At 55.1% G+C, this 19,353-nt stretch overlaps 1 protein-coding gene across 4 annotated transcripts in view; it reads left to right on the top strand.

Annotated features, from left to right (window-relative positions):
- The window catches only part of Slc38a12 (solute carrier family 38 member 12), a 52,336-nt gene that overhangs the window by 14,713 nt on the left and 18,270 nt on the right, over positions 1–19,353 (top strand). For 3 of the 4 annotated variants that reach the window (XM_005332528.5, XM_021731203.3, XM_078041728.1), the window contains one exon: positions 360–468. In XM_005332528.5, coding sequence (XP_005332585.2) covers positions 360–468 — 109 coding nt within the window. The remainder of the gene's footprint in view (positions 1–359; positions 469–19,353) is intronic. The other variant, XM_021731204.3, reaches the window with a different exon arrangement.

The raw sequence follows: 19,353 nt of genomic DNA, 5'->3' as shown, positions 1-19,353 counted from the left end.
CCTCATGCTGGCTGTAGCCAGTGGGCCGCCTCAGCCAGTCAGGCAAAGTGTCCAGCATAGAAGCCCCACACCAAGCAGGTCCCTGGTCCCCAAGGAAAGTGGATGTCCAGGGCCCTTTTCTACACACAGCATGGCCAGCTGTGCCCTCTGAGCTTAGGAGACATGTCCTGCATTGCTGTCCCCTTCCCTGCCCCAGGAAAGATGGCTTGGACTCCCACTGAGGGCTCCTGAGTTATAAGGAACAAGAGGGGCAGGTCCTAAAAGATGGTTTAGGGGAGTCATATTGTGGAGGGGTGGCTCTGTCTTTGCCAGCCGAGCAGGGCCACCCTGATCCCAAGCCTGCCACTGCTCTTCATCAGCAGCACCACTGACAATGACTCCTGCGGTGTGGACACAGACGCCAAGTACAATGACACTGACCTGTGCTGGGGGCCCCTGCGCCGAGTGGACGCCTACCACATCTACCTGGTGAGTGTCCTGGCCAGCCCGGGGTCGCAGGCCACCCTGAGAGGCGAGCTCTGTAGGCCACCTTTCCTTGCTGGGAAAAGTGTTTCCCCAGAGGGGAGCCTCTGCCCGTCTCCACACGCTGGCCGCATGCTGGGCCTTGGCCCTGGCAGAAAACGGATCATATCATAAGGCTCTAGCTCCAGAGCATCCTGATGACCAGGCTTAAAAGTCAGATGTGGTTTGGACTTGGCATCCAGGTCCTTGTCAGCTCCAGGACCAAGCACCACTGTGGCTGGAACACAGGGTTCCAGGGACACTCTTTGTAAAGCTCTTGAAGAGCGCCTCTTGAAGAGGCCTCCCTGCTTGACCTTCCTCGGGGTCAGGTCAGGAGCACAGAGGCACTTGCTGGTCTCCTGATAGGCAGATAACACTGATCCATCTGATGGTGGCCCTGACCACAAACAGCCTCTGCAGGCAGGAAGGATCCCTGTGGACACGGGAAGATGATGAATCTCCAGGCTCGTTCTTGATTGCTTTGTGTCGTGGTGTATGGGGGCAGAGCTGGGTGATGTGCCAGAGGGGCCTCAGATAATAGGACACGCACCCAGGGGGCAGCATTTATCTCTGCCTGCTTTGTGGGCAGGGCTCAGAAATGTTCCCCTTCAGCCTTTGCAGAGTCCGTTAATGTTCTCTGCTTCCTCTTGGTCGTCCTCAGCCCTGGTGCAGACTTCGTGTACTAGATGACACAGTTTGACAAGTGGCCACTTAGCTGGTTTGGAGGGGAAGAAGAGGCCAGGAGCAAGCTGGGCCATTCTAGCGGTGGCCTTTTGACTTAATTACTCCTGTCCTGGCAAGGTGTCCTCAGGACTTGCAACAGTGTTATTTGAGTCTGATCTTGTTCATCCCAAGTGCCTGCCCTGCCCTGCCCTGTAGACCTGCTGAAGGGGCCTGCCCCTAAGCCATGGGAGAGATTTGCTTGCCTCTGTGTTTCTGGAGCAGTGGGTCAGTGGTCTGTGCTGCTCCTCTTGCACGTTCAGCTGTGCCTTGGAATTTGTCTTGCAGTAGAGTTGTCTTGGATTCTCCCATGACAGGTCTGGTGGGAATCTGGTGGCAAGTTAAGTTGTCTGGGCCCTGAGGGTGTAGGGCCAAGTCACTGGAGACCCAACCGAGGACTTGTTAACCTCTTAGCATTGAAGCACCTCGGGATTAACAAGGTCAGCTAAGGTATGAGTGCGTGTGAGGTCCTTCTGGATCTCCCCTCCCTCTGCATGTGGGCAGGGGAGGGGTGGAGGAAGGGCTCCAGGGGCTCCAGGAGGAGTGGCAGCAGCTGAGGTGGGTCTTTACGGGGAAGCTGCTGGAGTCTGCAGACCCGGCCCAGCGCACTCCCCCACAGCAAAATGGACACGGAGCTCTGTGAGTGTCTGGGAGAGCTGCTGCCGTTTGCTTGGTGAATTATTTAGAAGCGTTATTATTGCCTTGTTAAATTGTTCCTATGAACCTCCTACATGATGGAAGCTCCCTCACTGAGTCTCAATAACTCTGACTGCATAGGAGGAAGCCCTCAGGAAAGCAGACAAGCATTAATTACTGCCATCGTCTCCCAGATATTGCACTTATAACTCATAAAGCTAATTGTCCTAGTGCCTGCAGATGCTCCAGACCTGGGAGGCCAAGGTGCAGGTCCCAGTGGAAAGACTTGTGACCCCCCAGGAGCCTGTTCCCAGGGCTGTTGGCCCTGTCGCCCCTGTTGCCCCACACTCTCTCTCTGCCTCCAAGGAACTCGAGGCAGAGGGCCTGGGGTAGTCTGGGAAGTTGCTTTACAGCTTTGCGTGTGACTTCAGGGTCCGTGGTCCTGCAGAACAGCAGAGCCTTCTGACCCCAAGTGCTGGTGCCTACATCTCTCTGAAGCTCCTCTCTCCCTTGGTGAAAAGTTGGGAATGGGGTGTGTCAGAGGTGTGGGTTTCCTTCCTCAGACCCGAGCTCTCCTGTAGGTGATGAGGGCAGGGCAGCTGGATTCTAGCAAGTGACCTCTTTGGGTCCTGGGAGGAGGAAAGCCATCCTTTCTTTCCTTGCCCTTGGTCACTCACACTCAGATATGCCATCCCTTTTGAAACTCCACCATGCCTCTCTCCGCCAACTGGTTCTGATTTTTCCGCTAGCCAAAAATGCTGGACAGGGCAGCAAGGGGGTAGACTAAAACACCCTCCTCCCACACAGTCATCTCTGTCTCTGGTAATATACCCCTGCCACATCTGCATATTTTAAATGACCCCTTCTTCATTGCTATCCTGGGACAGTATGCTCTGTGAGATGAAGATACAGGCTTGTATTGTGGCTTAGTTTTCAGAAAGTCCCCTGGAAGCCATCTCTCCAGTCTCCAGGAGCACACAGACGAGATTGCCTGGGATAAGAAGTGTCCCTGAGGCCAGGCTTTTCAGGAAGGGAGTTTTCTCCACCAGCAGCTACTAGTTGCCTCCCAGAGCTCTTGACCTTAACAAGTGGAAATTTCTACTTCCTCTATTTGCACCATGGACCCCCTTCTGCATCCCAAGATTCCCAGTGCAGCTGGTAGGAATCAGTTCATCCTTTCCTTCCCTGCAGTAGCCATGGAGCAGAATGCTGTGGGGTGGAGGGTTCCGAGTCACCTGCTTTACATGCACTCTCGGTGTCCCGCAGTAAGCTGGGCCCTGTTATTATACCCAAGGGTTTCAGGACCTGCTTTCAGCTGCCCTTGGGTTCTCAGGCCCCCGGCACTCACCCATCCTCTCCTCCAAAGAAAGTAATGGGAGGGCTGGGGCTGGGGCTCAGTGGTAGAGCACTTGCCTAGCCTGCGTGAGGCACTGGGTTGGATCCTCAGCACTACATATAATAAACAAATAAAATAAAGGCATTCTGCTCATTTACAACTACAAAAAAATTTTTTTAAGTTCTTAAAAAAAAAAAAAAAAGGAAAAATAAAAAGAAAGGAAGGAATGGGGGGTTCAGAGCCTGAGCTCTTGCACAGGCCACCCCGCCCCAGGCTGGGAGCACCTTGGGCTCTTTCTGCGGGGCCATCCAGCTCTGATGGGAACAGAGTCAGGACTGGCATTGTGTTCCTTCCTCAGCCATGGTGCCCAGAAGCCAGGGACCCCTGGTATGGTGGTAGGAGTGTGTGCAGGGTCCGCCCAGAACTCAGGCCTGACGTGTTGCTGTCCCCTGGGGTCAGGGTGCTGCCAGCACTCCCTTATGCTTCCTTATTCCTGCAGACCTCCCAGCCTGCCGTTCCACCCCTAGCCCACTTTCCATCCCTCCTCCTAGAGTGTCAGAAGGAAGCACACGGGTCCTAGGGGCTCCCTGTGTGCTGTCAGCTTCTCACCTTTGGAGAAAGCTGGTGGCATCCACCACTTACAGGTGGGCAGGGCTGCCGGTCACAGGCAGCCCAGCCGGCTCTAGCCCAGCAGAGCTGCGAGCGCAGATGGCAGAGCAGAGCTTATCCTGGCTGGAGACCCGGCCACAAACTGGCCCTGTTGAGCAGGAGGTCCCTTGTTGGCCACCTTGGGGCAGGACAAGGTCATCCTGGTTTGCTCTCCTGCCTTGAACTCAGGAACTATGAGGTCCACCTCTGGACACAGGTGACTTAGAAGGGGGTGCAGCCTGTAAGTGCCTAGCAGGTGCCCTGCCACCTCTGCAGATGGAGGGCATCTTTCCCAGGCTCCCTCTGGCAGCCCCTTAGAGAAGAGGGGTAGGGCGTGGGAGAGTCCTGCCCACCAGCTTCTTCCTAGAGGTGTAGGCCACCCTGAGATTCAGGCACAGGGCAGCAGGGAAGATGGCCCTTGGTGAAGGGCCCAAAGACCATGTTTTCTGCTTCCCCTTGGCTCTGACTCAAGCTGCAGTACTGGCCTTTGGCTACAAAATTCCAAACAGCATGCAGCCCCCCTTGTGAACCACATGGTTTCTTCCTAAAATAGTACTACTCAAGAAAATATCCTCTTCCTAAAGGGGTGGAGACGGGAGGAGCCCCCCCATGGTGACTAGTCCTCCTACCTGGGCTCCTGGTAACCACCAGTGACGTGGCATTTCTGATTCAGGCTTCCTAGTGGGGAACATTTCCTTGCACAGTGGGGAACACTGAGGCTCGGGAGACAGTGGCTTCCTCTGGATCCCAGAGCTAAGCCCTCAGCCTGGCCCTTGGGGCTCTTGCGGGGTCCTCTTGCCCTGTAAAGCAGTCTTGGTGCCCGTGGCACATGCAGGTTGGTGCTATCTGCACACAGAGGTTGGGGGTGGCAACATCTATGTGCCAGCCTCAGAGCCCGACATTTGCCAGGGGTTGGGGCACTGCTACCTGATGTGGCCTCTGCTGAGTGCTCTGCGTCTGTATGCCCACTGGTGACTGTGCTGCGCCCTCTCCTTGATGCCCTTGTTCCCAGATGGAGAAGTGGACTTCGCTGGTTATTCATGTAGGATTGAAAGTAAGCACCTCTTCCCAAGGACATTCCCTCCCCTGCCATGGTCTCTGTACTTTCAACATCAGCCACTGTGCCCCAGGGCTGTGGCATCTGCTAATAAGTGGGTCACCGCTGCCATCCCTTGAATATTTATTCTTACCAGTTCTGGGGCGGGAGGTGGCCTAGAGGACCAGTGAGGAGGGAATCATGTGAACCCACACGTCTTAGGAGCAATGTGACGGCACAGGACATGGGTACTCCGGGGTCACAATGTTGCCCATCATGGTGTGGTACACTCGACCCGTTTTCAGTGGCCTGCTGCCCCAGAGCAAACAGGTGAACACTGCCCCAGATCTGTGCACGAGAACCTGGATGGAAACGGGGCCTGGTGAGGCTGGAGCGAGGGCCCTCCCCAGGGCCTCTGACTCCATCAGTGGAGCTGAATCCAAGCGTGGGTCTGGGGCCCTTGCCTGGAGCAGGCACTTCCCTCCCCTGTGCGGTGCCCACCCTCCTGCCTGCCTCCCACGGGTTAGGACTCAGTCTGGTGCTAAACCAGAACAACTCAGGAGGGCATTCCCGGGAGGGGCTGAGCTCTAGGCACCAAGTGCCTCCGTGAAAGCATGGTGACCTCGTCGGGGTGCTCGGGACTGCCTGGGTGCCTGTCTTCTCTGCGCTGTGTCCCCCTCCCTCCCCGAGTGCCTCTTGTCAGTGCTTCTCAGCCAGCTCTGGAGGCCCCGGAGAGGAGGGTGTGCTCTGCCACCCGCCTCCCCTCTCACCTGGGGAAGGTGCCCCTGCACACCCAGGTGTGACTCAGGGCAGGAGCTGAGGTGTCTTCAGTGCGGCCCTGAGCCTCTGGGGAGAGGGGTCTCCAGGTCCCCCACACGTGGCTGAGCCCCTGCCTTCGTCCTTGGAGGTAGGGTCTTGAGGAAGAATAAATCTCTTCCCCACTCCCCAGAAATGGAGGCACCTGCCACAGGACAGAGCCGGTGCCTGATACCGAGTGAGCCCCAGCCTGCAGCAGCAGCCGCGCTTGCTGGCTCAGATGACGGACTTGGAAGGATTAGCTTGTCTCTTTCTTTTTCAAGGAAATCAATAACACAGGGACAGGCCTGTTTTTCTTCCTTCCTTTTTTCCTGGGAGCTGTGTCTCACTGGGAGTAGCCGCCCCCACCTCCAGCCCTCTCTAAATGAAATTCGGGCTCCCGAGCCAACACCTGCCTGGGGACCCCTCGAGCCCTCACCCAGCCACATCCCCCACGGCTGCCACTGTTGTCTTGTAGCCCTCCTGTACCCACCCGCTGCTGCCCCACCTTGCCCAAGACTGCACCTCACCTTTCTGAGGACACCTGGGTGACTCCTTCTTGGGCCACCTTGTGACTGCCTCCCCTCCCCCTCCCTGGCCTTTGGGTGTTTGGCCCAAGCCACCGCCTCCTGCTCAGTGAGAGGACTGTGGTTTTTATTTTTAATGGAGCTCTCAGGGACAAGGGTTCTGTCAGCTGGCATCAAGCCCACTGTCCATCACGCCCCATGTCCTGCCTCTGCCGTGGCCAGCACCTGATGCGCCAGCTCAAAGGACAGTGCTTAGTGCCCGTGCCGCCTCCTCCTCTGGAAAGTATTAAGAGCAGCTTTGCAAGTGTCACTTGCCCAGAGCAAGCCTGGGCACTCTGGGCTCTCGGGGAATGGCTGTGGCCTTCCCAGGTTGCTCATCCTTGTCCTTGCCATTCCTCCAGTGGTCGGAGACAGGAAATGGACTTGTGTGCCATGACCTTGCCCTGTGCACACCCAGCACACTCAACTGTCAGCCTCCATTATGTGAAAATCCAAATGTGTAGAATAAACTCGGGGGGTAATTATTTGTTACAAAGTTATTCCCTACTTCACAGAAGGACTCCCTGCAGGTCTCCCTTAAGTACTTAGCTTCATTTAAGAAAATTAACCGTTTGTAAATAGACCTTCAGGAGCCCATCTCTTGTGTGAAGGGACACATAACGTGCATTCATATGCACAGGGACAGAAGCCCGAACGAAACCCAGCCTGTGTAGCTGGAGAAACAGACAGATGCTGGGCTGGGACGGGTACCAGAAGCAGGCCACCGAAGTACAGTAGCCCAGGAGACCCCACCCCACCCCGTGGATTCCTGAGCTGGGGGAGCTGCGGCACTGTGGCTGTGGCGCACACCCGTCGTCCACACTCATGCTAGGCCAGTTGGTTGGGAAGTTTCCAAATAGGTCTCCGTGGGGAGTGCTCATCCCTGCTGGGGACCTTCTGCACTGTGCTTTTTCAGGCCCATTTTTATACACACTTCACATTGATCCATCAGCCCCAAGCTTGACACTAGAGCCTCCTTGTTTGTGAGCAGAGCAATCGGCATTGAAAACCTGGCGCAGATTTCTTTCCAAGCCTCCGGGCTGAGCTACACCCTGTCCTCTGTGTGTGTGTGTACATGCGCGTGCATGTGCACGTGCCTCCCGTCCTTCCCTGAGAAACTGGGCCGCAGGCATACCCCAAAACAGTAGCCCACTCAATGCTGCGCACCCTCCTCCCCTTCCAAGATGCCCATTGCTGGGCAGAGAGTTAAAAATGATTTCATGTTCTTTAAAGATTTTAAAGTTGTTGATTTCAGATCCCTCCCCACCCTTTTAACTTTTAAACCCACTCACTCACCCAAAAACAAACAGAAAAGAACTGTAGTCTACAGAACCCAGCAACTTCCCCATAATTCCAGAGTAACATGGAATGTGCTTGGGTGTTTTGTCTGTAATGAAAACTATGTGCCAAGCTGGTTTTCTGCTCTGTATCTGCTTCTGTCCTGCAGATCAGTCCATGGCACTTGGTGGCCCTGCTGGATTTGGGGTGGCTGGGCTGCTCCCTGAACGAGGCTTACTTTCTGTTACAGAGGGCATATTGCAAGCAGAAGGTGCCATGGCTCTGCAGAGCTTCAGGGCCCTGGTATTGATGTTTTAATTAAATAAAGCACTCCAGAATAATAACTGCCCTCCCCATAACCAGAGTCCCTGCCCTGGCACTCGTTCTGCACATTGGCTCACAACACCTGTATGCAGGGAGGAGCTATCCTTGCACCATCTGCAGTGCACCCTGTCTCTGAGGAGGCAGAAGGAGCCACAGGACCCCAGAGGGCTCACAGGCAGCAGAAAGATGTGTATTCATACACGGGAACGAAGGGCGTGACACAGAGCCAAACAGTTAAGGTGCATATTAATGGTGCCATGTGATTAATTAGCACGAGCTCAGGAAGTCTTGTGGATTAGCAGAGAGCAACCAAGGTACATCTTAATCAGCCTTCAAGCGTAAGGGAGGTGCTGTGAGTGTCACTGAGCCGATGCCAGATGAGAGTGTGACTCTAGAAGGAAGGGTCATGAGACACGGAGGCCTGTTTAATTGGCATGGCGAGAACTTCCTTAGCCCTGGTTTAAGACACCCTGGAATCAACACCTAAGATGCTCCTGGGCAGACAGGAAGCAGCAGTGCCCATCTCTGCACAGGATGTTTTCAGACTCTGAATGTCTTCAGGAGGAAAGGGGTACCACTGTATCTGTTCGCTGGTGGCTGCTCTGTTCCCTGAGGCCAACAGGTGCTTCTCATGCTTCTGCTGGAGGTGCGTTCAGCTTCCCCCACAGCTCACAGTGCATCTGATGCTTGGGAGGCTCCAGACACCACAGTGTGCCAGCACCCCGTGGAGGGCATCTCAGGCTGGCCACAACTCGGGAAGGAGCTGGGGTTGTTAGTGTAATTTCTTACACCCAGCTCCACAGAGCTCATTAATCAGCCGGTTGATGTGCCATCTTCCCTCCTTCCCCGCCTCCAAGGTTGCTCAGTTCCTGTCTATTTCGAGGTCAGACGTCAGCAGGGAAGGGGAGGAGCCAGCTTGGCCCGTGTGCTCCTCTCTGCAGGGCTCCGCACTCTGCGCACCTGACTTCCCTCCTCCCTCCTCCTTCCCTCCCTCCAGCTCCAGTGCGGAGCATTCCCACCTCTATCCTCTTCCTGCTCAGAGAGCATGGAATGAGAAAGGGAGGCTGTGGAGAGCCTGTCAAGTGATCACCTGGCCCCTCTCATAGAGGGCGGCACAGGGCATAGCCCTGCCTCCTCCTGTTCCCAGGGCAGACAAGTCCCAAGAGCAGTCGGTTTCCAGCTGGTCAGGGGCTAGGCAGAGCCCTGCAGGCCCCAGGGCTCCTGCCTCGCCCCCCTGCTATATCTGAGCAGGTTCCTTCCTGGCATTTGGGCATCTAGGGAATGAATACCTCATTCCAGGTGGCCAAGGGGCTAGGTGGACTGGTGGCCCAGAGGGCCCTATTCTTCTGGACACAGCCCACCAGTACCTCTGGAGTCCTCTATACTTAGGACCTGTCAGGATCAAGGAGACCTTTCACCTGGCCCTGCAGTAGCTCCTTGGCCCACGGTGATTTGGGGCAAAGCAGACATGGCCACCTTCTCTCATGGATGAGATTAAAGTGCCTGTCCTCCCCACTTCCTTTACATCTAGTGTGAATAAACAAGACCAAGAGCTAAACAGTGACAAGTCCAAGAAGTTTCAGTCTTTGCACCTGTTACTTTGGCCAGGAGAGCCAGGAAGAGAGCGGTAGTTGCAGGTGGGGTGTCCCTTACTCTGCCTCCTAGGAGGCCCTGGGAGGACCAGGATGGACATTCTCACTCCTCTGTCCCCACAGGATGGGAACGAGCATCCCTGCATTCTCCCTTCACCTGCTTCCCATGCCCATCGTCCATGTGATCAGGGTCCCTTTTAAACCTCATTAGAACAGAGAGAAGTCCAGCTCTTCCTTGTGTCCAAGCTGCCCCTTCATAGCATGAGCATTGCCCTAAGGTCATGGAGATTGTTTCTGTTACTCAAGTCTTTCAAGCCTGGTTTTAGGGACCTCCAATTGCCCTCTTCCTGCTTGAATTACTCAGAAGTGCTTCTCTGTGAGGCAGCTAGGTTCCTACAGCCTTCCCTCCCACCATTGCCCACCTGCCCTGGCCTGTGTCCCCCAAGGACACTGGCACCTACATGGCTCTGGGCTCTTGGTGCGCCTTGGCCTCCCTCCTCAGCCCTTAGGCCCACAGACAGCTGATGGCCACTGTCTCCTGGACCCGTTCCAAGCCCTGCTGGTCCCACCTTTCCCCAGGAGTCAGGTCATTGCCCTGGTCCTCACCACCGTCGGAGCAGACACTCCCCCTCAACAAAAGTTAGAGGAGCTCCATCTTTGTGGGGCTGATGTGAACAGAAACGGAACCGTCCATGCGCTGTGAATCACCGCAGCTCACCACCCAGCTCTCCCTCCACCGACTCCTCTTTGCACCTGATGTGTGAACAGGGAGTTACTAGAGCAGGTGCCGGCTCCCCGCCTTCCACAACCTTGAGCACACACCCCCACCCCGGCCCACCGCAGCTCCCAGCTAAGGCCCCCTCCTGGCTCAGGGTCGAGCCTCCCCATCTTGCCACCTGGACCTGCTGGTGCTGGGTTCCATCTCTCCGCCATGCTTGCCATGAGCCAGGCCATCCTTTGTAAGCCCTGATGGCTTAGGGTCATTAAGTGAATGACTGCGGGTTTTCCTCAGTATCTGTCTTTTCCCCCAAACCACCAGGGTTGCGCTCTAGCATCAAATACTTGGAACTCTGCCACCACCGGGTGCCATCTGGCTCTTCAGCTAAGAAAGAGACCATACAGGCATGTCCTCAATGACAGGGCAAGAGGAACAGTGACTGGGCCAGGCTAAGGCCATGGGACCAACCCAGCCCTGCCCTCCTCCCCCAGGGGAGCCAACCCAAGGGGCTGTGGAGAGGTGGCAGCCCTTTCAAGGGAGGCAGTACTCACTCTCAAGGGGAGAGGGCTTTGGATGCAGGTGACTGAGCTCAAACCTCTGCTGTGTCTAAGTAGCCAGTTGAGAGATTTTGGACAAAGTATTTAACCCTTCTCAACCACGGTGTCCTAAAGTGGAAATGAGTGCCAGTTTTCACTAGCAGAGGTTGCTCCAGCGTCCCCACATGGCCAGCCTGCATTTGCACAGCATTTCTCCATGTGTCAGTCACCCAGGGAGAGGCCAGGTCCCCTCCTGGTTGTTGGACTCCAGCTGGGTGGCTTTGGTTTCTTTCCTCTGGCAGCTTCGCAGCTGCTTTAGAGCATCCTGGGCCCAAGAATGTAGCCCAGAGGCAGAGTATTTGCCTAGTCTGAGCAAGGACCTGGGTTCTATTCCCAGCATATCTTCTCCGAAGAAAACCCTGCTGAAATCTTTACCTTCTGGCCCATTATTGCCTCTGCATGGGCCCCAGAATCCTCCAGAGAGTCCAGACTAGCCTTTGACTTGAGCTGCAGATGTTTTGCCTCTCCACCCACCCTGCAGTATGCAGCTGAGCGGTTAGGCAGCAGATGTGGTGAGATAAGATCAAGCTGTATAGACCTGACTTCTCATGTTCAAGAAGCACACACCACTTTAGGGTAACTTAAACATCGACTGTCTTTTAGTTTGTTTTGAACCCAGGGTTACTGAAACACTGAGCTAAGTCCTCAGCCCTTTGCTTTATTTTTTATTTTGAGACGAGCTCTCACTAAGTGGCTGAGGCTGGCTTTGAATTTGCAATCCTGCCTCCCAAGTCTTTGGGATTACAAATGTGTGCCACCATGCCTGGCTAACTGTCCATTTTTCTCTCCAGTCATCCCCTGAATCTTTAAGTCTTTCAATCCTGTTAGCAGACATCTCCAGGTACCTCCTGGTTGTGGGGTGTGGGAGGGTGGGGTGGAGCCAGGGACACTGGAGATGTGGAAACCTCCGAGCTGTGCCTTCTGGCAGGTGTTGGGCAGACGCTAGCTGCTGCTGTGGAATGGGTCAGTGAGATGAGAGTCGGCCCAGCTCTGGCTGTCCTCATTACTCCTGCACCAGGCAAACACAGTGTGGGGACTGGCAGGAGAAAGCTTAGCAGCACCTGCATCAGGGTTGGGTTGGTGCCTCTGGCCCAACGGCCTGTTCTGGTACAAGTTCCCACTCCTGCCACAAAACTCTTCTGTTCTCTAGGTCAGCCTCTCACTGGGCTAGTCTTCACGAGGGTCACTGCCTCAGGGAGGGTCAGTTCTCTCTCCTTTTTTTTTTTTTTTTTTTTTTTTAGTACCAGGGATGATTGAACACAGAAGGGGTACTTAACCACTGAGCCGCATCCCAGCCCTTTTTATATTTTATTTTGAGACAGGGTCTTGCTAAGTTGCTGAAGCTGTCCTCAAACGTGCAATCCTCCTGCCTCATGGCCTCCTGAGCTGCTGGGATTACAGGCATGTACAGTATGCCCAGCCCAGGGAGATTGTTTTTGAAAGTTCCTTCCGCAGTTTCCTGTGGAAGTGTGATCTTCTGCAGAGCTCAGAAGCCCTCTTCTACATTGTACAATGCCACTCGTCCTACAGTTTGGGCAGATAGGCTGTGACAAGGGTTCCCTGGGTTGGGTGCACGTATCCTGCTCATGGTCCCCCACAGAGCCTGTCTGTTTCTCTGGCAGTCATCTGCAGGGTGACTGCATCTTTGTATTTGACTGGGAAGAACTCAAATACTCCTAAAGTGCACTTGAACCGTTGTTGAACTTGTTTGGAGGTAACACATGTCAGGTAAGAATAGTATCATAGCCAGATGCATGCTCCAGTGGTCCCAGCTACTCAGGAGGCTGAGGAAGAAGATCACTTGAGCCCAGGAGTTCAAGGCCAGCCAGCCTGAAGGGCTGGAATCTCCTTTAGGGAGATTCCATCTCAAAAAAAAAAAAAAAATAGTATTGACTTCCCATTCTTTGCATGGAGGTCTTGCTTGGCTGTATTTCTGCACCTGGGAGGTCTGGAGGGTGAATGGGCTGGGACATGAGAATTTGATGTGTACTGTTGAGTCAGGTTCCAGGGCTGTTGGATATCTGCGACCTGTGTACACGTAATGTGCATTGAGAAGGCAGTAGTTCCCCAGGGCTCAGTTAGCAGGGACATCAGGATGTAGTCCCCACCCTGTCCCTGTGGCTCAGAGCCTGCAGCCCTTCACCGTCCCGCGCTGCCTTCTGCACTTACCTCCCTTTGGTGGATGAATCCCCAGAAGCCTTAATTCAAGTGAGAAAAATTAAAACTCCCAAACCAGAACGCTCACAGCCACTCGAGAAGCAAAAATAGAGTCCTTGAAGATTTCTCCTCTGTACATCAAGGGCGTGTTGCAAGTTCAGTTTCCAGTTAGGAAGGGGCTGGCGCTGAGCCGCCCTTAGCCCCAGTTAGCTCTCGGCCCCTGGTTCCCAACAAGAGCAGCCCCTTTATCACCTGAAGTGCCTTCCAGGATCAATCCAGCGAGCTCAGCCGTGTGGTTGGCATGGGCCAGCTCCACCTGAACCCGCTCCCCTGGGCCACTCCTAGCCTGAGGGTTTTGTCATCTGCCCCCTAAGGTCCCTGTGGGTCTAAGGTAGCCACTCCATCTTCCCCAACTCTCCTAAGAGAGGTGCCTTCTCACCCCTGCTACATGAACAGAAAAACCCAGTCCACACACACACACCTGGCCCTGGAGCAGGTAAGCTCCGGTGGGCTGCTGGCCTCTGGCGTGGCGACGCCAGGAGCTGACTGGCGGTGGCATGAAGCAGAGGCTGCTGTGCCTGGATTCCGGGCTCTTGGGAGCTCCTTCCCACTGCTCTGCGGCCACCACACACACCGGCTCTCCCTGTTAGAGGGAAACCAGTAAGTGAGCGCTTGAGAACCGCCCACCCGGTGAGGAAGCAGCCCACTGCCCAGGGAGTGCCCAGAGTGGCCAGCAGGGCCAGGTGTACCCGCCTTCAGCTGGGGGAGGAGGGAGGCCTTTGCGCTCCCTCCACCCTGGGGCACTCACCCCTGTGGAGGCCAGACGGGACCCTCCCCACCGGGCTAGGAGGCAGCTCACTGTCCGCCTCCCATCTGGAAGTTTCCTAGGGTGGCCTGTAGCAGAGGGTGGTTGGCATGTCACTCTGTCCCATGGGTTGGTTGGGACACAGGGAGAAGGGTCTTGGCAGGTTTGCCCTGCGTTCTCGCCTGTCCTCCCTTTCTTCCAGGAGTGGAGCCCTGCTTCCTCCGCCTTTATGAGAAGGACCCGTAGTGGTTGACTAGTGTAAGTGACGGTCAGAAACTGCAGCCACGCCACCTCGACCCATCAAGAGGAAAGTCGGCAAGCAGGCTTTGGGGTTTTCCTTTGGTCTTGTGAGGGGCGAGCGGGGCTGGCCCATGGCTGTGACTCCATCGTCTCCACACCGTGGCTCTCCTTTAGGTCTTCCAAAGGACATTTCAGCTCTTCTTAGCGCTCACCTCTTCTGGGGGCCAGGCAGAGTTACAGCATGGTCACAATCCAAGGGTCCCCTCCTTCATGGGGTCCTGGGCAGTGCTGATGGCAGAGTCCAAGTGCCCCGGGGCCCTCTTGGATGTGTGTGTCCTTCCCAGAACGTGACACTCCCTGAGGACAGTAGCAGGCAGAGCAGTGCTGCTTTGATTTATTTGCTGTTCCGAAACCAGAGCGTGTGGATTTCTCTCTGTTGCGTGCTGCAGCTGGAACACAGGGCCTCGAGAGTGCGAGGCCAGCCTCGCAGCTGCTGTGGGAAGAGGTTTCCCCGCAGAGTGGACTGTGGTGGGCAGATGGTGTGCCGCTTTCCACGTGCTATTTGCTTTGCTAGTGCAGGCGTGCCCATGTCAGGAGAGATGGTGGGGTCCACAGTGAGCCTGCAGGACTGGGCTTGGCCCCTCCCTCCCCACTTCAGGATGACACCCACCGCCCCTGCTCCCTGGCACTGGCCCCTCCAAATTCAGTCTTTTTTACACACACTGGCTTTGGTTCTGCATCTCATGTGTGCAGAGCCCTTCCTGGGTGCTGGGACAAACGAGGACACAGTCCTTGCCCTCAAAGTGCCTGTACTCTGCTGTGGGTGCAGGGTCAACCCATGCAAAAGGAGCAGTTGTGTGTGCCTGCAAGAGTCAGGCATATGGTGCTGACTGTGTGCTTGGGAATTTGGTCTAGAGTCCCCTGGGAGGAACAGCGTAGCCGCAGAGTGGGTTGGCACTTACACAGGACTTTGAAGATGGGGACGAAAGAGGGTAAAATGGGGACTTCTTTGCTGGGAGGAGAATTCAAAATGGTAAGGGCATAGGGGAGAATTAACCTGATGTGAGGACAGGAGGTGAGAGGAGGGGAGGTGGAGGAGGGGCGGTGGAGCCCAGGAGGATGCAGTGTGCCACACTTGCAGTGGAGAGGCCCCCGGGGCTGGGCCGGGGCTCAGTGGTAGAGTGCGCGCCCAGCCCATGAGAGGCGCTGGGTTCCATCCTCAGCGCCACATAAAATAAAATTAAAAAAAAAAAATACTGTATCCACCTACAACTAAAAAATATTGGGGGGGAAAAAGGCCCAGGGTCCAGTACTGTGCATCTCCCCCTGCCCCTTTGCACCGTGGTCCGAGCTCTCTGGTCCCTCTGCCTCCTCTTCAGTGACATGAGGGTGTCATCTCCTGCTCTAGTGACTTTGCAGGTGGGCATAAGGATGGAACAAAACTGCAGAAGTGAGCACCTTTTCGATGGGAAGGGGCCTGCGGCACTGGGCAGTGACATCATCACAGAGCACCTGGGTTGGGGAGAGGGTTGATAGCCAGGAGGACAGCAGGGTTGAGGGTGGCTGTGACAGATACTAGTCAAATGGCAGGACTCAGAGGTTTTGCAACCTCTTAAACTAGGGGATTTAATTGTGGGTTAGAGCCAAATTTAACTCTTCATTTTGTCTTTCTGACCAGCTAAACAAGCAGAGAAATTTAGGGATGGGGAGGGGGCTGGGTATCCAGTTGCTTTACTCTTTTTGTGTGTGTGTGTGCTCGGAATTAAGCCCATGAACACTCAGTCACTGAGCCACATCCCCAGTCCTTTTTATATTTTATTTTGGGACAGGGCTTCAGTAAGTTGCTGAGGCTGGCCTTGAATTCCCAATCCTCCTGCCTCAGCCTCCCAGGCCACTGGGATTACAGACATGTGTCACTGACAAATTGCTCTGCTTTTGTTTTGTAATGTGAACACTCATGCCTTTTCCACTTGGGGCAGCTGACCCAAGGACATGGTACACTGCCAACCTTAGGTTCGTTTTGTATGTGAAGTGGGTTATGTTGAGTTAGGTCCTTTCTTCTGTGAGTGCTGAGTGCTGTGGGGTCAGACCAGAGAAGACTTGGGCAGGTGGTAACACAGCTCGGCCTCAGACGGTCCAAGTCAAGAGCTTTTGACTTGAGGTTCCCCTTTGATAAGTAGCAGAGAGTGTAGCTCTCCCATGCCAGAGCAGGACAGCTGGGTCCACACACTTCAGTGGGGCTCCGGTTGGTGGCTGAGCCTTCAGAGCTCAGCTGCCAGCCTCTGGAGCAGGTGGTACTCCTGGTCTCAGCAAAATCACACACTGTCCAGGGACTCTGCAGGCCCAGCCCAGTCTTCCCACATCTTTCAGTCCCTGGATCTGGAGAGCAGGTGGCTCTCCTGGCTCCAGGAGACAGAGGCCTGGGATACAGAGGAGGAGTGTCTGTTCCCTATTCTGTCCTTGGGTCTCACCTGACAGAGGCTAGAGCATGGTGGCTCTGGCCAGCCCTGTCCTTAGAGCATGTGCAGGATGAGGCTGTGTCCTGCAGGGGGCGCCATGCTGTGCTATCGAGAGCTTTGCCCTGCCCGGCTTGGGAGAAAATAAATGTGTGTGGTTTGAAGCCACCCATGGTAGTGATAACTTGTTACAGCAGCCACAGGAATCTAATGCAAAAAGTAGGGAAGGCGTTAGAGATGGCTGGACATAGGGGCCTGAGCAACAGGAGTAGGCAGTGCATTTCAGCTGCACAGGGGACATAGAAGGGCAGGTCGCCCTGTCGAGTTGGAGACTTCAGAACATGCTAAAAGAGTCGAGGCCAAGTTCTGCCTGCAGCGTCTTGGGAACATGAGCTGCCTTGTGTCCATCAAGACTCTGGCAAGGCTGCCATGGGGACTTTGGTGTGCAGCTAAGCTCACTGACCCGGAAAGAGAGATTTTTGAGTGGCCCCATTTGCACCCTCCCGGGTCTGTCATGAACTTCATTCCCAGAGATCAGTTTGAGGATTTCATTAGAAATCAGAGTTGGGTTTTTATTTGTTTCTTAAGAAAAACATTTGTCTGCAGTGACTGGCGTCCCTGCCTCCTGGAATGATTCGGGCGACAAGAGTCCTTGAACAGAGGCTGAGTTTGGACTGATCAATGGCATTTGGGGGTTGGAAATTTGCTCGGGAGCCAGCTAATTTATAATGTCATCTGGGCTAGACTGGAAGACCCAAGAGGATAGGCTGTCTCTTGGCTTTTTATTTCATCTTTTTTTAAAAGGAAAAAGAAAACATCAAGTGCCACATCTGAGCATCCAGAGATGGACTCTGCCCCACTAGACCATCAGGGGCCTGGGGCTGGTCCTTCTGCCCAAACCTCTTTCTTCCCAAAGACCTTGGCTCCACCGCCATTCCCGTCTCTGTCCTTTGTCACTCTGGATGCCTGCTCCCGCAATTGCTGCCTTGTGGCTCTAGCTAATTTGCAGAGGACACCTGTTTCTTAATTAGCCCCAGCTCGAGGTCTGCATCTTCATCTGGCTCCCTCTGATGCGTGTGCTTGCGGCCCCTGGCAGGGCTGCTGTTGGGCAGTCTGCGCGTGTCGGCTGCCACTCAGTGGGCCCTGAGCTTCCCCAGTGGTGCCGCCAATCTGTGCTACTGAGCTTTAAAAGGAAGAGCAGCCACATCCCAGCCCCTGTCCATGGATTCCACAGCTGTTGGTCACATTTTCCAAAAGACCCTTTGGCTGCGAATTCCCCTTCTGAAGACAGATCTGCGTCCCCAGGACCCGGCATGAGAACCTAGATGGGGGTCGACTGTCATTCACACTCCACTGGGTTCTTACTCCCCACCACTTGATCTGCTCCTCACACACAGGTCCTCTTCTACCTTTTGGAGGGGCGTGTGCCTGGTTTCTACATGGGGACGCCCTCAGCGGCTAGGATTGCGTCGCCAGATTTTATAAAATGGGGCTACTGTGTCCTGAGGTGCACTGAGGAGGAGGATGAAGTTGGACAAGGCCTCAGAGTGAGGGTCCCCAAGGGTAGGACAGGGGGCACCCTTGGGGATGGTTCTGTTTTCCTCTACCCTGTGTTTATGTGGTGGAACCTTCTGAAAAATAATCCTAAGGCTCTGAGATCTGACCTCCCCTGTCAACCTCCCTTAGAATTCTGACCCTGCATCTGGAGAACTGAGTTTTCAGTGTGTTTTCATCCCGGGTCAAAGGTGAGCCACCAAGCCCTGGGCACACCTGGACTCCAGTTTCCCACAGATCACAGTTACTTGGAAACATTTGTGGCAAGTGGCTCTGTATTTCTTCTTCCACCTGACATCCCCTTCTCCTCCTCCAAGAGAGAAGTTCATCAGTGGAAAGTTCCCCTGAAGTGGTAATTTTCCTAAATGACTGGCTGATGGTGCTGCATACAGACTCGCAGGCCAGAGGTGGCGGCTGTGTGGGCATTAGTGTCCGTGTCCCAGCTCCTGTCCCTGGGCCTGAGAGCCCTTGCCTTTGCCAGGGGAGTCCCTTCTCTGCCTTCCCCGTCACCGCAGCCTCGTGGAAACACGTCTCCTTCCCCTCTCCTGAACGGAAGCAGCGCCGTTCTGAGGCTCCCAGCAGAAAGCCTTCTCCAGTTCTCCCAGCCCTGGTGGCTGCCAGGGTGCCTTCACCCACCCAACTAATTAGAGCCTTTTCCTTTAAGCGGCACTTGAGTCCTTCAGCCGTTGTTCTCACAGCGATAATGGACTTGGATAAGAGGTCACAGCTTCTCCCACATCCTGCTCTCCTCACGGTGGGGGCGGGGTGGGCTCACCCCCTTCTGTGGGGCTCCTGCCTGTCTGGCACAGGGACCAACCCCAGGCTGGGCAGCTGCCACGGATGCACCCCAATCACAAGACCACGAGCCGGCTCCCCACAGGGCCCCCTTCCCACCTTCGCTGGCTTCAGAGTGTCATCAGCACTAACGTGATCAAATGGCACAGTGTAAATGTTAATCAGGTCTGATGCCTCGCCGGCTTCCGAGTGGCAGATTGGAAATGGCACCATCATCTTAACTCCAAGGAGCAGCTTCTAATTCTTCTGCTCCCCGAGCATCCACTTTGGCAGGGAAAGCCTAACGTGCCCCGGCCCTCCCAGTCTGCCTTGCCACAGCCACACTACCCCGGTGGCTTTTGCAAAGAGGGTCCAAATTTCCCACCGAGTTTTCTAACACAGGGTTTATTTTATTTTACTTTAAATAAAAACACTTACCCTGATGTCCAAAGAGAAGATGACCAAGAGGACTGGTGCTCCAGGCCCCTCCCCTCCCCCAGACTCCCTCCCCTCCCCCAGACTCCCTCCCCTCCCCCAGACTCCCTCCCGAATGCAGGACGTGCTCCTGAGCAAGAAGCCCGGGCGGCCGCCAGCTCCCGTCCCCCAGCTTCCCCTTCCATT

Source organism: Ictidomys tridecemlineatus, chromosome 3 (assembly GCF_052094955.1).
Source record: "Ictidomys tridecemlineatus isolate mIctTri1 chromosome 3, mIctTri1.hap1, whole genome shotgun sequence".
Taxonomy (NCBI): Eukaryota; Metazoa; Chordata; class Mammalia; order Rodentia; family Sciuridae; genus Ictidomys; species Ictidomys tridecemlineatus.
The sequence above is the reverse complement of the archived record's forward strand: the minus strand, read 5'-3'. Positions and strand labels throughout refer to the sequence as shown.